This window comes from Anomaloglossus baeobatrachus, chromosome 2 (assembly GCF_048569485.1).
Source record: "Anomaloglossus baeobatrachus isolate aAnoBae1 chromosome 2, aAnoBae1.hap1, whole genome shotgun sequence".
NCBI lineage: Eukaryota > Metazoa > Chordata > Amphibia > Anura > Aromobatidae > Anomaloglossus > Anomaloglossus baeobatrachus.
Window position 1 is genome coordinate 275413851 of NC_134354.1, and position 17866 is coordinate 275431716.

At 52.1% G+C, this 17866-nt stretch overlaps 1 protein-coding gene across 5 annotated transcripts in view; it reads left to right on the top strand.

The window, feature by feature from the left end:
- The window catches only part of LOC142289842 (presenilin-associated rhomboid-like protein, mitochondrial), a 134532-nt gene that overhangs the window by 96950 nt on the left and 19716 nt on the right, over positions 1-17866 (top strand). For all 5 annotated transcript variants that reach the window (XM_075333784.1, XM_075333785.1, XM_075333783.1 and 2 more), the window contains one exon: positions 17327-17498. In XM_075333784.1, the coding sequence (XP_075189899.1) occupies positions 17327-17498 (172 nt within the window). The remainder of the gene's footprint in view (positions 1-17326; positions 17499-17866) is intronic.

The following is a 17866-nucleotide window of genomic DNA, read 5'->3' on the forward strand; positions in this document are numbered from 1 at the left end:
GTATAATAGGAGGAGTAGTCCTGGGGGGAGAGGAGGATAATAGGAGGAGTAGTCCTGGGGGAGAGGAGTATAATAGGAGGAGTAGTCCTAGGGGGAGAGGAGTATAATAGGAGGAGTAGTCCTGGGGGGAGAGGAGAATAATAGGAGGAGTAGTCCTGGTGGGAGAGAAGAATAATAGGAGGAGTAGTCCTGGGGGGAGAGGAGGATAATAGGAGGAGTAGTCCTGTGGGGAGAGCAGGATAATAGGAGGAGTAGTCCTCGGGAGAAAGGAGGATAATAGGAGGAGTAGTCCTGGGGGGAGAGGAGTCTAATAGGAGGAGTATTCCTGGGGGGAGAGGCGTATAATATGAGGAGTAGTCCTGGGGGGAGAGGAGGATAATACTAGGAGTAGTCATGGGGGGAGAGGAGGATAATAGGAGGAGTAGTCCTGGGGGGAGAGGAGTATAATAGGAGGAGTAGTCCTAGGGGGAGAGGAGTATAATAGGAGTAGTCGTCCTGGGGGGAGAGCAGGATAATAGGAGGAGTAGTACTGGGGGGAGAGGAGGAGAATAGGTGGAGTAGTCCTGGGGATAGAGGAGTCTAATAGAAGGAGTAGTCCTGGGGGAAGAGGAGTATAATAGGAGGAGTAGTCCTGGGGAGAGAGCAGGATAATAGGAGGAGGAGTCCTGGGGGGAGAGGAGGATAATAGGAGGAGTAGTCCTGGAGGGAGACGAGGATAATAGGAGGAGTAGTCCTGGAGGGAGAGGAGGATAATACGAGCAGGAGTCCTGGGGGGAGAGGAGTATAATAGGAGGAGTAGTCCTGGAGAGAGCAGGATAATAGGAGGAGTCCTGGGGGAGAGGAGTATAATAGGAGGAGTAGTCCTGGGGGAAGAGGAGGATAATAGGAAGAGTAGTCCTGGGGGGAGAGGAGGATAATAGGAGGTGTAGTCCTGGGGATAGAGGAGTATAAATAGGAGGAGTAGTCCTGGTGGGAGAGGAGGATAATAGGAGGAGTAGTCCTGGGGAGAAAGGAGGATAATAGGAGGAGTAGTCCTGGGGTGAGAGGAGTATAATAGAAGTAGTGCTGGGGGGAGAGGAGTATAATAGGAGGAGTAGTCCTGGAGGTGAGGAGTATAATAGGAGGAGTAGTCCTGGGGAAAGAGGAGGATAATAGGAGGAGTAGTCCTGGAGGTGAGGAGTATAATAGGAGGAGTAGTTCTGGGGGGAGATGAGGATAATAGGAGGAGTAGTTCTGGGGGGAGAGGAGGATAATAGGAGGAGTAGTCCTGGGGGAAGAGGAGGATAATAGGAGGAGTAGTCCTGTGGGGAGAGCAGGATAATAGGAGGAGTAGTCCTCGGGAGAATGGAGGATAATAGGAGGAGTAGTCCTGGGGGGAGAGGCGTATAATAGGAGGAGTAGTCCTGGGGGGAGAGGAGGATAATAGGAGGAGTAGTCCTGGGGGGAGAGGAGTATAATAGGAGGAGTAGTCCTAGGGGGAGAGGAGTATAATAGGAGGAGTAGTCCTGGGGGAGAGCAGGATAATACGAGCAGGAGTCCTGGGGGGAGAGGAGTATAATAGGAGGAGTAGTCCTGGAGAGAGCAGGATAATAGGAGGAGGAGTCCTGGGGGGAGAGGAGTATAATAGGAGGAGTAGTCCTGGGGGAAGAGGAGGATAATAGGAAGAGTAGTCCTGGGGGGAAAGGAGGATAATAGGAGGTGTAGTCCTGGGGATAGAGGAGTATAAATAGGAGGAGTAGTCCTGGTGGGAGAGGAGGATAATAGGAGGAGTAGTCCTGGGGAGAAAGGAGGATAATAGGAGGAGTAGTCCTGGGGTGAGAGGAGTATAATAGAAGTAGTCCTGGGGGGAGAGGAGTATAATAGGAGGAGTAGTCCTGGAGGTGAGGAGTATAATAGGAGGAGTAGTCCTGGGGAAAGAGGAGTATAATAGGAGGAGTAGTCCTGGAGGTGAGGAGTATAATAGGAGGAGTAGTTCTGGGGGGAGATGAGGATAATAGGAGGAGTAGTTCTGGGGGGAGAGGAGGATAATAGGAGGAGTAGTCCTGGGGGAAGAGGAGGATAATAGGAGGAGTAGTCCTGTGGGGAGAGCAGGATAATAGGAGGAGTAGTCCTCGGGAGAATGGAGGATAATAGGAGGAGTAGTCCTGGGGGGAGAGGCGTATAATAGGAGGAGTAGTCCTGGGGGGAGAGGAGGATAATAGGAGGAGTAGTCCTGGGGGGAGAGGAGTATAATAGGAGGAGTAGTCCTAGGGGGAGAGGAGTATAATAGGAGGAGTAGTCCTGGGGGGAGAGGAGAATAATAGGAGGAGTAGTCCTGGTGGGAGAGAAGAATAATAGGAGGAGTAGTCCTGGGGGGAGAGGAGGATAATAGGAGGAGTAGTCCTGTGGGGAGAGCAGGATAATAGGAGGAGTAGTCCTCGGGAGAAAGGAGGATAATAGGAGGAGTAGTTCTGGGGGGAGAGGAGTCTAATAGGAGGAGTATTCCTGGGGGGAGAGGCGTATAATATGAGGAGTAGTCCTGGGGGGAGAGGAGGATAATACTAGGAGTAGTCATGGGGGGAGAGGAGGATAATAGGAGGAGTAGTCCTGGGGGGAGAGGAGTATAATAGGAGGAGTAGTCCTAGGGGGAGAGGAGTATAATAGGAGTAGTCGTCCTGGGGGGAGAGCAGGATAATAGGAGGAGTAGTACTGGGGGGAGAGGAGGAGAATAGGTGGAGTAGTCCTGGGGATAGAGGAGTCTAATAGAAGGAGTAGTCCTGGGGGAAGAGGAGTATAATAGGAGGAGTAGTCCTGGGGAGAGAGCAGGATAATAGGAGGAGGAGTCCTGGGGGGAGAGGAGGATAATAGGAGGAGTAGTCCTGGAGGGAGAGGAGGATAATAGGAGGAGTAGTCCTGGAGGGAGAGGAGGATAATAGGAGGAGTAGTCCTGGGGGGAGAGGAGGATAATAGGAGGAGTAGTCCTAGAGGGAGAGGAGTATAATAGGAGGAGTAGTCCTGGGGGGAGAGGAGGATAATAGGAGTAGTCCTGTGGGGAGAGCAGGATAATAGGAGGAGTAGTACTGGGGGGAGAGGAGGATAATAGGAGTAGTAGTCCTGGAGGGAGAGGAGGATAATAGGAGGAGTAGTCCTGGAGGGAGAGGAGGATAATAGGAGGAGTAGTCCTGGGGGGAGAGGAGGATAATAGGAGGAGTATTCCTGGGGGGGGAGAGGAGGATAATAGGAGGAGTATTCCTGGGGGGAGAGGCGTGTAATAGGAGGAGTAGTCCTGGGGGGAGAGGAGTATAATAGGAGGAGTAGTCCTTGGGGGAGATGAGGATAATAGGAGTAGTCCTGTGGGGAGAGCAGGATAATAGGAGGAGTAGTACTGGGGGGAGAGGCGTATAATAGGAGGAGTAGTCCTGGGGGGAGAGGAGGATAATAGGAGGAGTAGTCCTGGGGGGAGAGGAGTATAATAGGAGGAGTAGTCCTAGGGGGAGAGGAGTATAATAGGAGGAGTAGTCCTGGGGGAGAGCAGGATAATACGAGCAGGAGTCCTGGGGGGAGAGGAGTATAATAGGAGGAGTAGTCCTGGAGAGAGCAGGATAATAGGAGGAGGAGTCCTGGGGGGAGAGGAGTATAATAGGAGGAGTAGTCCTGGGGGAAGAGGAGGATAATAGGAGTAGTCGTCCTGGGGAGAGAGCAGGATAATAGGAGGAGGAGTCCTGGGGGGAGAGGAGGATAATAGGAGGAGTAGTCCTGGAGGGAGAGGAGGATAATAGGAGGAGTAGTCCTGGAGGGAGAGGAGGATAATAGGAGGAGTAGTCCTGGGGGGAGAGGAGGATAATAGGAGGAGTAGTCCTAGAGGGAGAGGAGTATAATAGGAGGAGTAGTCCTGGGGGGAGAGGAGGATAATAGGAGTAGTCCTGTGGGGAGAGCAGGATAATAGGAGGAGTAGTACTGGGGGGAGAGGAGGATAATAGGAGGAGTAGTCCTGGAGGGAGAGGAGGATAATAGGAGGAGTAGTCCTGGAGGGAGAGGAGGATAATAGGAGGAGTAGTCCTGGGGGGAGAGGAGGATAATAGGAGGAGTATTCCTGGGGGGGGGGAGAGGAGGATAATAGGAGGACTATTCCTGGGGGGAGAGGCGTATAATAGGAGGAGTAGTCCTGGGGGGAGAGGACGATAATAGGAGGAGTAGTCCTGGGGGGAGAGGAGTATAATAGGAGGAGTAGTCCTGGGGGGAGAGCAGGATAATAGGTGGAGTAGTCCTGGAGGTGAGGCGTATAATAGGAGGAGTAGTCCTGGGGGAGAGGAGGATAATAGGTGGAGGAGTCCTTGGGGGAGAGGAGGATAATAGGAGGAGTATTCCTGGGGCGAGAGGCGTATAATAGGAGGAGTAGTCCTGGGGGGAGAGGAGGATAATAGGAGGAGTAGTCCTGGGGGGAGAGGAGTTTAATAGGAGGAGTAGTCCTGGGGGGAGAGGAGTATAATAGGAGGAGTAGTTCTGACTGTAGAGAAGAATAATAGGAGGAGTAGTCCTGGGGGGGGAGAAGAATAATAGGTGGAGTAGTCCTGGGGGGAGAGGTGTCTAATAGGAGGAGTAGTTCTGGGGGGAGAGGAGGATAATAGGAGTATTCGTCCTGGGGGTGAGGAGTAGTCCTGGGGGGAGAGGAGTATAATAGGAGGAGTAGTCCTGGGGGGAGAGGAGTATAATAGAAGGAGTAGTCCTGGGGGGAGAGGAGGATAATAGTAGGAGTAGTCCTGGAGGGAGAAAGGAGGATAGGAGGAGTAGTCCTGGAGAGAAAGGAGGATAATAGGAGGAGTAGTCCTGGGGAGAATGGAGGATAATAGGAGTAGTAGTCCTGGAGGGAGAGGAGGATAATAGTAGGAGTAGTCCTGGAGGGAGAGGAGGATAATAGGAGGAGTAGTCCTGGAGGTGAGGCGTATAATAGTAGGAGTAGTCCTGGGGAGAAAGGAGGATAATAGGAGTAGTAGTCCTGCAAGGAGAGGAGGATAATAGGAGGAGTAGTCATGGGGGGAGAGGCGTATAATAGGAGGAATAGTCCTGGGGAGAGAGGAGTATAATAGGTGGAGTAGTCCTGGGGGTAGAGGAGTGTAATAGGAGGAGTAGTCCTGGGAGGAGAGGAGGATAATAGGAGGAGTAGTCCTGGGGGAGAGGAGGATAATAGGTGGAGTAGTCCTGGGAGGAGAGGAGGATAATAGGTGGAGTAGTCCTGGGGGGAGAGGAGTCTAATAGGAGCAGTAGTCCTGGGGGGAGAGGAGGAGAATAGGAGGAGTCGTCCTGGGGGGAGAGGAGTATAATAGGTGGAGTAGTCCTGGGGAGAAAGGAGGATAATAGGAGGAGTAGTCCTGGGGGAGAGCAGGATAATAGAAGGAGTAGTCCTAGGGGGTGAGGAGTATAATAGGAGATGTAGTCCTGGAGGTAGAGAAGAATAATAGGAGGAGTAGTCCTGTGGGGAGAGGCGTATAATAGGAGGAGTAGTCCTGGGGGGAGAGGAGGATAATAGGAGGAGTAGTCCTGGGGAGAGAGGAGTATAATAGGTGGAGTAGTCCTGGGGGTAGAGGAGTGTAATAGGAGGAGTAGTCCTGGGAGGAGAGGAGGATAATAGGAGGAGTAGTCCTGGGGGGAGAGGCGTATAATAGGAGGAATAGTCCTGGGGAGAGAGGAGTCTAATAGGAGGAGTAGTCCTGGAGGTAGAGCATAATAATAGGAGGAGTAGTCCTGGGAGGAGAGGAGGATAATAGGAGGAGTAGTCCTGGGAGGAGAGGAGTATAATAGGAGCAGTAGTCCTGGGGGGAGAGGAGGAGAATAAGAGGAGTAGTCCTGGGGGGAGAGGAGTCTAATAGGAGGAGTAGTCCTGGAGGTAGAGCATAATAATAGGAGGAGTAGTCCTGGGAGGAGAGGAGGATAATAGGAGGAGTAGTCCTGGGAGGAGAGGAGTATAATAGGAGCAGTAGTCCTGGGGGGAGAGGAGGAGAATAGGAGGAGTAGTCCTGGGGGGAGAGGAATCTAATAGGAGGAGTCGTCCTGGCGGGAGAGGAGTATAATAGGTGGAGTAGTCCTGGGGAGTAAGGAGGATAATAGGAGGAGTAGTCCTGGGGCAGAGCAGGATAATAGAAGGAGTAGTCCTAGGGGGTGAGGAGTATAATAGGAGATGTAGTCCTGGAGGTAGAGAAGAATAATAGGAGGAGTAGTCCTGGGGGGAGAGGCGTATAATAGGAGGAATAGTCCTGGGGAGAGAGGAGTCTAATAGGAGGAGTAGTCCTGGAGGTAGAGCATAATAATAGGAGGAGTAGTCCTGGGAGGAGAGGAGGATAATAGGAGGAGTAGTCCTGGGAGGAGAGGAGTATAATAGGAGCAGTAGTCCTGGGGGGAGAGGAGGAGAATAAGAGGAGTAGTCCTGGGGGGAGAGGAATCTAATAGGAGGAGGAGTCCTGGGGGGAGAGGAGTATAATAGGAGGAGGAGTCCTGGGGGGAGAGGAGTATAATAGGAGGAGGAGTCCTGTGGAGAGAGGAGGATAATTGAAGGAGGAGTCCTGGGGGAGAGCAGGATAATAGAAGGAGCAGTCCTAGGGGGAGAGGAGTATAATAGGAGGAGGAGTCCTGTGGAGAGAGGAGGATAATAGGAGGAGGAGTCCTGGGGGGAGAGGAGTATAATAGGAGGAGGAGTCCTGGGGGGAGAGGAGTATAATAGGAGGAGGAGTCCTGTGGAGAGAGGAGGATAATGGGAGGAGTAGTCCTGGAGGGAGAGGAGGATAATAGGAGGAGTAGTCCTGGGGGAGAGGAGGATAATAGGAGGAGTATTCCTGGGGGGGAGAGGAGGATAATAGGAGGAGTATTCCTGGGGGGAGAGGCGTATAATAGGAGGAGTAGTCCTGGGGGGAGAGGACGATAATAGGAGGAGTAGTCCTGGGGGGAGAGGAGTATAATAGGAGGAGTAGTCCTGGGGGGAGAGGAGGATAATAGGAGTAGTCCTGTGGGGAGAGCAGGATAATAGGTGGAGTAGTCCTGGAGGTGAGGCGTATAATAGGAGGAGTAGTCCTGGGGGAGAGGAGGATAATAGGTGGAGGAGTCCTTGGGGGAGAGGAGGATAATAGGAGGAGTAGTCCTGGGGGGAGAGGAGTTTAATAGGAGGAGTAGTCCTGGGGGGAGAGGAGTATAATAGGAGGAGTAGTTCTGACGGTAGAGAAGAATAATAGGAGGAGTAGTCCTGGGGGGGAGAAGAATAATAGGTGGAGTAGTCCTGGGGGGAGAGGTGTCTAATAGGAGGAGTAGTCCTGGGGGGAGAGGAGGATAATAGGAGTATTCGTCCTGGGGGTGAGGAGTAGTCCTGGGGGGAGAGGAGTATAATAGGAGGAGTAGTCCTGGGGGGAGAGGAGTATAATAGAAGGAGTAGTCCTGGGGGGAGAGGAGGATAATAGGAGGAGTAGTCCTGTGGGGAGAAAGGAGGATAGGAGGAGTAGTCCTGGAGAGAAAGGAGGATAATAGGAGGAGTAGTCCTGGGGAGAATGGAGGATAATAGGAGTAGTAGTCCTGGAGGGAGAGGAGGATAATAGTAGGAGTAGTCCTGGAGGGAGAGGAGGATAATAGGAGGAGTAGTCCTGGAGGTGAGGAGTATAATAGTAGGAGTAGTCCTGGGGAGAAAGGAGGATAATAGGAGTAGTAGTCCTGCAAGGAGAGGAGGATAATAGGAGGAGTAGTCATGGGGGGAGAGGCGTATAATAGGAGGAATAGTCCTGGGGAGAGAGGAGTATAATAGGTGGAGTAGTCCTGGGGGGAGAGGAGTGTAATAGGAGGAGTAGTCCTGGGAGGAGAGGAGGATAATAGGTGGAGTAGTCCTGGGGGGAGAGGAGGATAATAGGTGGAGTAGTCCTGGGAGGAGAGGATAATAGGTGGAGTAGTCCTGGGGGGAGAGGAGGATAATAGGTGGAGTAGTCCTGGGGGGAGAGGAGTCTAATAGGAGCAGTAGTCCTGGGGGGAGAGGAGGAGAATAGGAGGAGTCGTCCTGGGGGGAGAGGAGTATAATAGGTGGAGTAGTCCTGGGGAGAAAGGAGGATAATAGGAGGAGTAGTCCTGGGGGAGAGCAGGATAATAGAAGGAGTAGTCCTAGGGGGTGAGGAGTATAATAGGAGATGTAGTCCTGGAGGTAGAGAAGAATAATAGGAGGAGTAGTCCTGGGGGGAGAGGCGCATAATAGGAGGAATAGTCCTGGGGAGAGAGGAGTATAATAGGTGGAGTAGTCCTGGGGGGAGAGGAGTCTAATAGGAGGAGTAGTCCTGGAGGTAGAGCATAATAATAGGAGGAGTAGTCCTGGGAGGAGAGGAGGATAATAGGAGGAGTAGTCCTGGGAGGAGAGGAGTATAATAGGAGCAGTAGTCCTGGGGGGAGAGGAGGAGAATAGGAGGAGTAGTCCTGGGGGGAGAGGAATCTAATAGGAGGAGTCGTCCTGGCGGGAGAGGAGTATAATAGGTGGAGTAGTCCTGGGGAGTAAGGAGGATAATAGGAGGAGTAGTCCTGGGGGAGAGCAGGATAATAGAAGGAGCAGTCCTGGGGGGAGAGGAGGATAATAGGAGGAGGAGTCCTGGGGAGAGAGGAGGATAATAGGAGGAGGAGTCCTGGGGGGAGAGGAGTATAATAGGAGTAGTCCTGAGGGAGAGCAGGATAATGGAATAGTCCTGGGGGGAGAGGAGTATAATAGGAGAAGTAGTCCTGGAGGTAGAGAAGAATAATAGGAGGAGTAGTCCTGGGGGGAGAGGAGGATAATAGGTGTAGTAGTCCTGGGGGTGAGGAGTATAATAGGAGGAGTAGTCCTGGGGGGTGAGGAGTATAATAGGAGGAGTAGTCCTGGAGGTGAGGAGTATAATAGGAGGAGTAGTCCTGGAGGTGAGGAGTATAATAGGAGGAGTAGTCCTGGGGGGGAGAGGAGTATAATAGGAGGAGTATTCCTGGGGGGGAGAAGAATAATAGGAGGAGTAGTCCTGGTGGGAGAGGAGAATAATAGGAGGAGTAGTCCTGGGGGGAAGAGGAGGATAATAGGAGGAGTAGTCCTGGGGGGAAGAGGAGGATAATAGGAGGAGTAGTCCTGTGGGGAGAGCAGGATAATAGGAGGAGTAGTCCTCGGGAGAAAGGAGGATAATAGGAGGAGTAGTCCTGGGGGGAGAGGAGTCTAATAGGAGGAGTATTCCTCGGGGGAGAGGCGTATAATAGGAGGAGTAGTCCTGGGGGGAGAGGAGGATAATAGGAGGAGTAGTCCTGGGGGGAGAGGAGGATAATAGGAGGAGTAGACCTGGGGGGAGAGGAGTATAATAGGAGGAGTAGTCCTGGGGGGAGAGGAGTATAATAGGAGGAGTAGTCCTGGGGGGAGAGGAGGATAATAGGAGTAGTCCTGTGGGGAGAGCAGGATAATAGGAGGAGTAGTACTGGGGGGAGAGGAGGATAATAGGAGGAGTAGTCCTGGAGGGAGAGGAGGATAATAGGAGGAGTAGTCCTGGAGGGAGAGGAGGATAATAGGAGGAGTAGTCCTGGGGGGAGAGGAGGATAATAGGAGGAGTAGTCCTGGGGGGAGAGGAATCTAATAGGAGGAGTAGTCCTGCGGGAAGAGGAGTATAATAGGAGGAGTGTTCCTGGGGGCAGAGGAGTATAATAGGAGTAGTTGTCCCGGGGCGGAGAGGAGTATAATAGGAGGAGTAGTCCTGGGGGGAGAGGAGGATAATAGGAGGAGTATTCCTGGGGGGAGAGGAGGATAATAGGAGGAGTATTCCTGGGGGGGAGAGGAGGATAATAGGTGGAGTAGTCCTGGAGGTGAGGCGTATAATAGGAGGAGTAGTCCTGGGGGAGAGGAGGATAATAGGTGGAGTAGTCCTGGGGGGAGAGGAGGATAATAGGAGGAGTAGTCCTGGGGGAGAGGAGGATAATAGGAGGAGTAGTCCTGCGGGGAGAGGAGGATAATAGGAGGAGTATTCCTGGGGGGGAGAGGAGGATAATAGGTGGAGTAGTACTGGGGGGAGAGGAGGATAATAGGAGGAGTAGTCCTGAAGGGAGAGGAGGATAATAGGAGGAGTAGTCCTGGAGGGAGAGGAGGATAATAGGAGGAGTAGTCCTGGGGGGAGAGGAGGATAATAGGAGGAGTAGTCCTGGGGGGAGAGGAATCTAATAGGTGGAGTAGTCCTGCGGGAAGAGGAGTATAATAGGAGGAGTGTTCCTGGGGGCAGAGGAGTATAATAGGAGTAGTTGTCCCGGGGCGGAGAGGAGTACAATAGGAGGAGTAGTCCTGGGGGGAGAGGAGGATAATAGGAGGAGTATTCCTGGGGGGGAGAGGAGGATAATAGGTGGAGTAGTCCTGGAGGTGAGGCGTATAATAGGAGGAGTAGTCCTGGGGGAGAGGAGGATAATAGGTGGAGTAGTCCTGGGGGGAGAGGAGGATAATAGGAGGAGGAGTCCTTGGGGGAGAGGAGGATAATAGGAGAAGTAGTCCTGGGGGGAGAGGAGGATAATAGGAGGAGTAGTCCTGGGGGAGAGGAGGATAATAGGAGGAGTAGTCCTGGGGGGAGAGGAATATAATAGGAGGAGTAGTCCTGGGGGGAGATGAGTCTAATAGATCAGTATTCCTGGGGGGAGAGGAGGATATAATAGGTGGAGTAGTCCTAGGGGGAGAGGAGTATAATAGGAGGAGTAGTCCTGGGGGGAGAAGAGTCTAATAGGAGGAGTAGTCCTGAGGGGAGAGGAGTTTAATAGGAGGAGTAGTCCTGGGGGGAGAGGAGTATAATAGGAGGAGTAGTCCTGACGGTAGAGAAGAATAATAGGAGGAGTTGTCCTGGAGGGAGAGGAGGATAATAGGTGGAGTAGTCCTGGGGGAGAGGAGTATAATAGGAGGAGTAGTCCTGGGGGGGGAGAAGAATAATAGGTGGAGTAGTCCTGGGGGGAGAGGTGTCTAATAGGAGGAGTAGTCCTGGGGGGAGAGGAGGATAATAGGAGTATTCGTCCTGGGGGTGAGGAGTAGTCCTGGGGGGAGAGGAGTATAATAGGAGGAGTAGTCCTGGGGGGAGAGGAGTATAATAGAAGGAGTCGTCCTGGGGGGAGAGGAGTATAATAGGTGGAGTAGTCCTGGGGAGTAAGGAGGATAATAGGAGGACTAGTCCTGGGGGAGAGCAGGATAATAGAAGTAGTAGTCCTGGGGGAAGAGGAGTATAATAGGAGGAGGAGTCCTGGGGGGAGAGGAGTATAATAGGAGGAGTAGTCCTGGGGAGAGAGGAGGATAATAGGAGGAGGAGTCCTGGGGGGAGAGGAGTATAATAGGAGGAGGAGGAGTCCTGGGGAGAGAGGAGGATAATAGGAGGAGGAGTCCTGGGGAGAGAGGAGGATAATAGGAGGAGGAGTCCTGGGGGGAGAGGAGTATAATAGGAGGAGGAGTCCTGGGGAGAGAGGAGGATAATAGGAGGAGTAGTCCTGGGGGGAGAGGAGTATAATAGGAGTAGTCCTGAGGGAGAGCAGGATAATGGAATAGTCCTGGGGGGAGAGGAGGATAATAGGTGGAGTAGTCCTGGGGGTGAGGAGTATAATAGGAGGAGTAGTCCTGGAGGTGAGGAGTATAATAGGAGGAGTAGTCCTGGAGGTGAGGAGTATAATAGGAGGAGTAGTCCTGGGGGGAGAGGAGGCATAGTTACCTGATGTGTATCATTGTTATCTGCGTACGTGTGCCGGGAGTCGGGGTATGCTAGTAAGCATGGTACACATCAGGTAAGTATTCAAAGAGACAGTGCTTGGTCACTTGTTGGTCTCCTGCTGTGCAGCACGCATCAGCGTGTGACAGCGGGAGACCAATGATCTGAATGGGCAGGGAGCCGGCATACGCTGGTAACCATGCTACACAATATTAGCCGATGTGTAACATGGTTACCAGCGTACCCCGCCTCCCGCACGCACAGGAGCCCACACCAGCGTATGCCGGCAACCCCAGCAATGCGAGGGTATGTGTCGGCTGGGTTGCCAGCAAACGCTGGTGTGGGCTCCCGGGGGTACAGCACCCACCTGGGAGTCGGGGCTCCGTGTCGGTTCGGGGAATGCGTGCGGGGGGCGGGGCCAGAGCGAGCGTGCAATGCGTGAGGGGGGCGGGGCGTGACCGAGTTGCCAATGCGTGCAGGGGGCTGGGGCGAGAGGCCAATCCGTGTGGGGGGCGGAGCCTGGGCGAGCGGCCTATCTGTGTGGGGGGGCGGGGCCAGGGCGAGCTGCCAATCCGTGCGGGGGGCTGAGCCGAGGCGAGCCGCCAATGAGACACTTGTCACGGTAACGACAGAATTTTGGAGCAAGACAGACAGACAGAATAAGGCAATTCTATATATAGACTAGAAGGTGGCCCGATTCTACGCATCGGGAATTCTAGAATTTACGTATTGTGTAGTTAATGTATGATTTTTGTTATATAATATATATATATATATATATATATGTATATATATATATATATATATATATATATATATATATATATATATATATATATATATAAAATGTTTAATCTCTTTTTTTTTGAAAAATTATATATAGATGTTGTGTGTAGTTGCCAAGTGTTTGTGTAGGGTGCTGTACATGTTCTGGGTGTGGCGGGAGGTGTGAGCGGTGTTGTATGTGTGTTGCGTTGTGTGTGTTGCGTTGTTTGTGGAGCGCTGTGTGTCTCTAGCGTTTTGTGTGTGGTGCTGTGTGTGTTGCACGGTTTGTGTGGGTGTGGAGTGCGTGTGTGTGTTTTTGAGGGAGGTATGTTTTGTGCAAAGTGTGTGTTGTGCGGTATGTGCGTATATTTGTGTGTGCGGCGTTGTCTGTGTGTGTGTGTGTCTGTGTAGGGCGGTGTTTGTGGTTCCCAGTGTGTGTCTGGTGTGGTGTGCGGTGCATGTGTGGCGGTGTGTGTTTTGGGGGGGAGGTGTGCACCCCCCATCGTGCTCCATCCCCCATTCTGCGCACCCCCCATCGTGCTCCATCCCCCATGCTGCGCACTCCCCATCGTGCTCCATCCTCCATGCTGCGCATCCCCCATCGTGCTCCATCCCCCATGCTGCGCACCCCCATCGTGCTCCATCTCCCATGCTGCGCACCCCCCCCATCGTGCTCCATCCCCCATGCTGCGCAGCCCCCATCGTGCTCCATCCCCCATGCTGCGCACTCCCCATCGTGCTCCATCCCCCATGCTGCGCACTCCCCATCGTGCTCCATCCCCCATGCTGCGCACTCCCCATCGTGCTCCATCCCCCATGCTGCACACCCCCCATCGTGCTCCATCCCCCATGCTGCGCACTTCCCATCGTGCTCCATCCCCCATGCTGCGCACCCCCCATCGTGCTCCATCCCCCATGCTGCGCACTCCCCATCGTGCTCCATCCCCCATGCTGCGCACTCCCCATCCCCCATGCTGCGCACTCCCCATCGTGCGCCATCCCCCATGCTGCGCACTCCCCATCGTGCTCCATCCCCCATGCTGCGCACCCCCATCGTGCTCCATCCCCCATGCTGCGCACCCCCATCGTGCTCCATCCCCCATGCTGCGCACTCCCCATCGTGCTCCATCCCCCATGCTGCGCACTCCCCATCGTGCTCCATCCCCCATGCTGCGCACTCCCCATCGTGCTCCATCCCCCATGCTGCGCACTCCCCATCGTGCTCCATCCCCCATGCTGTGCACTCCCCATCGTGCTCCATCCCCCATGCTGCGCACTCCCCATCGTGCTCCATCCCCCATGCTGCGCACTCCCCATCGTGCTCCATCCCCCATGCTGCGCACTCCCCATCGTGCTCCCTCCCCCATGCTGCGCACTCCCCATCGTGCTCCATCCCCCATGCTGCGCACTCCCCATCGTGCTCCATCCCCCATGCTGCGCACTCCCCATCGTGCTCCATCCCCAATGCTGCGCACTCCCCATCGTGCTCCATCCCCCATGCTGCGCACTCCCCATCGTGCTCCATCCCCCATGCTGCGCACTCCCCATCGTGCTCCATCCCCCATGCTGCGCAACCCCCATCGTGCTCCATCCCCCATGCTGCGCACCCCCCATCGTGCTCCATCCGCCATGCTGCGCACTCCCCATCATGCTCCACAGTCACACACCCTATCGCATACACGCACACACCCGATCGCATACACGCACACACACGCTCACACACTCCCAACATCCGGAGATACCACATGCTTCCGGCCATGTAATCCTCCGGCAGGTCCTGGAAGGTCACTGCACAGGGCACAGTATCGCCGCCGAGAAGTAAGCGATATCACTGGATGTTGTGAGTGTGTGTATGCGATCTGATGTGTGTGTGAGGTGTGTGTGTGAGTGAGTGAGTGTGATCTGGTGTGTGTGTGTGTGTGTGTGTGTGTGTTCCGCCGCTGCAGGACCTTGATGCGCTCACCTGCTCCTGGTCGGCGTCTTATGAGTATGACTGCGGGGTCTTCTTTCTTCTGTCTTCTCTCTTCTGGGGGTGCCCACTGCCTATAATGAAGTGTCTTGCAGTGTCTTTAACTCTTTCACCGCTGCAGGACACTTCATTATTGACTGCACCGGTGTACACTGGTAACCATGATATAGTTACCCGATGTTTATCATGGTTACCAGCGTACAACGGCTCCGTCACGTCCCAGCATCGCAAGGTTATGTCTGGGCTGGGGGAGTCGGGGCTTCGTTTGAATTCGGGGGGAAGGGGCGTGGCCGAGCGGTCGATGCGTGCGGAGTGTCGGGGCGAGCGGCCAATCCATGTGGGGGGCGGGGCCAGGCCGAGGCAAGTGGCCAATCCGTGGGGGTGGGCGGGGCCAGGCCGAGCCCGGCGGCCAATCCGAAAGTTGTCACTGTAAGGACACAATTTTGGAGCAAGACAGATAGACAGACAGACAGACAGACAGACAGAATAAGGCAATTATATATATAGATTATTTCAACAATGGATTTCTCAGACTGCAAAACTTGTTTGTACCGTCAAGATATAGGTGCAGGCATTCAAGTGCTGTCTGAGGAATACTGCACTGCCCTGGTCTTTCTAAAATAATGTGCTAATGAGCTGCAAGTTTTAGGGCCTGGCTCCAATGACCCCTCCCATTGTCTACAGCATTGCTCACAACTCTGCAGCTCCTGTATGAGCGGGCTGCGTAGTGATGTGTGTATATATATATACATACATACATACTGTACGTACACACACACACACACACACACACACACACACACACACACACACAGTCAGTGGCGTAACTAGAGTTTGATGGGCCCCGGTGCAAAGTTTGGACCTGGGCCCCCCTCCCTCCACGTACACCGACACTTGGGGTACAGGATAATGATTCTGACACTCTGTTCTTTCCCTTAACACCCAGGTTTGCTATGATCTGAAATCCTCTATCAGCACCCAGCTTCCCCATGCTCTGATATCCATTTTTTCTTCAGCACCCAGCTTTCCTATTTTAGAGCATAAGAAAGCTCAGTGCTGAGAGAAGCTATATAGCAGAGCATGGGAAAACTGGGTACTGAGGGAAAAGAGCCTTTTTCCCTCAGCACAAAACATTCCCATCCCCTGCTTGTTCTTTGTCCCCTCTCGTCTATAGTTCTCTAAATACAATAATGGCCCCCACATAGCCTTCTATATAGTATAAAGGGTCCCACATAACCCTTCATATATTAGAATGCACCCCCTTAGTCTTCCATGTATTATAATTCATTTTCCATTGTCCTCCTTGTATTATAATTAACTCCATAGTCCTCCATATATTATAATGCAACCCCCATAGTGCTATATTTATTATAATGCAGCCCCATAGTCCTCCATGTATAATGCACCCCTATAGTCCATGTATAAGGTGTCCTTCATGTTGTATTATGCAGCCCCATAGACCTCCATGTATTATGCAGCCCCATAGACCTCCATGTATAATGCAGCCCTCTAGGCTTCGGGCCACAGTGTAATCACTGATTAAAAAAAAACAAAACAGACAACTACTACTCACCTCTCTCCGTTCCCCTGCTGCTTCGGTCAGAGTGTCGTTCCGTCCTGATCTCTGTGCCCTGCAGTCTCAGCACAGCAGTCCCACAGTGGTGACGTCACCGCGCTCGGCTGAGACCTCAAGCACAGGCACAAAGGGAGAATGAGGAAGCATAGAGCGGTACGCAAATCTCGATGCTTCATCATTGCTGTGTGCGATGACGGGCGAGGGGGCCCGCGGTGTCACTGCCGCTGACACCGAGCCATCTTAGTCACAGGCCATATAGCAGCTGCGTGGTCTGCCACAGAACAGCGCAGCTCCTCTCACTGAGAAGAGCCAGCTGCTGATCTGACCCCTAACCTGCCGGGCCCGTTCGCAATGGTGACCTCTGTGACCGCGATCGTTATGCCACTGCACACAGTACATATACCGTAGTAAGTCTAGGGGTCTGTACACAGCTCTGTGCAAGTAAATGTGCAGACCCATAGGCTTACTATTGAGCCCGTATACTGGTTGGTGCATGCCGCTCATGCAGGATTCAGACCCACCTATCAGCAATACTATACATTGTCTATAATATATAAAAACTATTATAAAATGACCAGTTGTGTGTTCTTGAACTAAACCTTTGATTCTGTGGTGACATTAGATGGGCATGGTTGTTCTGGTGACAGTTCCGCTTTAGGCCGGTTTCACACATCCGGCATTTCGCCACTTTGCCAGATCCGTCACATTCCAGTACAGTGTAATACAGTACAATGACATTGCGGCAAGCTCCGGTTACATGCTGTCATGTGACCGGAGGATGTGACCGGAGATTGCCGCAATGCCATTGTACTGTATTGCAGTGTACTGGAGCGTGATGGATCTGGCAAAGCGGCGAAATGCCGGATGTGTGAAACCGGCCTTAAGAGGTCAGGTATCTTTGTAGTAACTTTAGTTTTGCTATTACAATTGTGACTCCTAAAAGACATTGAAACATTTTAGCCCTTTATAGCCCCAGCTTTACCAATGGGGGCACTCGTGAAGGTTTCCAATAAAATAATGAGATTTTGGTAAGCACCAGTTTATACAGATCATGAAAGAAAGGACAAGCATAGAGTAAATATTTCCCCTTCAGTCTGTATCCATTTTTAGCTTTGGCTTTAAAAACTGCGCTAAGTCTGAATATGTGACCTGACAATGGCCCAGGTAATCTGTATATATGTATTTTTTTATTTTTTTTTTGCAGTAGAGATATATAAGCTGAAGCACTTGATGCCTGGGCAAATTGTGTTTGTATCTTGGAGAATGTGTTATGTAGGTGTATATAGGTTCAGCAAGGTAATTCTACAGCCAATTGCATCTGCTGTGCTAAACTGCCTTTCCATTTTCTTTTAAAAGGATTCTTATTGAACAGAGGAGTGGGTTCAGAAAAGTGTCCAAAAAGACTGAGAGGGTTGAAGTTGAGACTTTGAGTAACACTGGGTCAAGAAATTCCATTGCAGAACCTGCAGCCTTTTCTCGTAGCAGCATACTGAAAAAACTCTACAAACCTTTTCTATTTACTGTTGGGGTGAGTTATATTATCATATAGAAAGAGCCTTCTATAGCTGCTAGGTATTTTCACCCAATATATTTCGAGGTTCAATTAGAATTGGTATCAAAACAGTTCTCATCATGGTGTTCACATTTTGACATCATGAGACCATGACGACACCTAACAATTGATCAACAGTATCTCGCCATTGCGAGGATTCAAGCAGGATGTTCTCAGATGGAAGTGGATGTTCACAGACATTGGAGTGTCACAGAGTGTCATCAGGAAGTTGCAACAGAGATACAAAGAGACTGGAAGAGTAATAGGCATCTTTGGCCACGTCCCACACTGATGACGTGGCCCTTCAGAACCAGATGATTAATGCCATACAACTCCCATTAGAT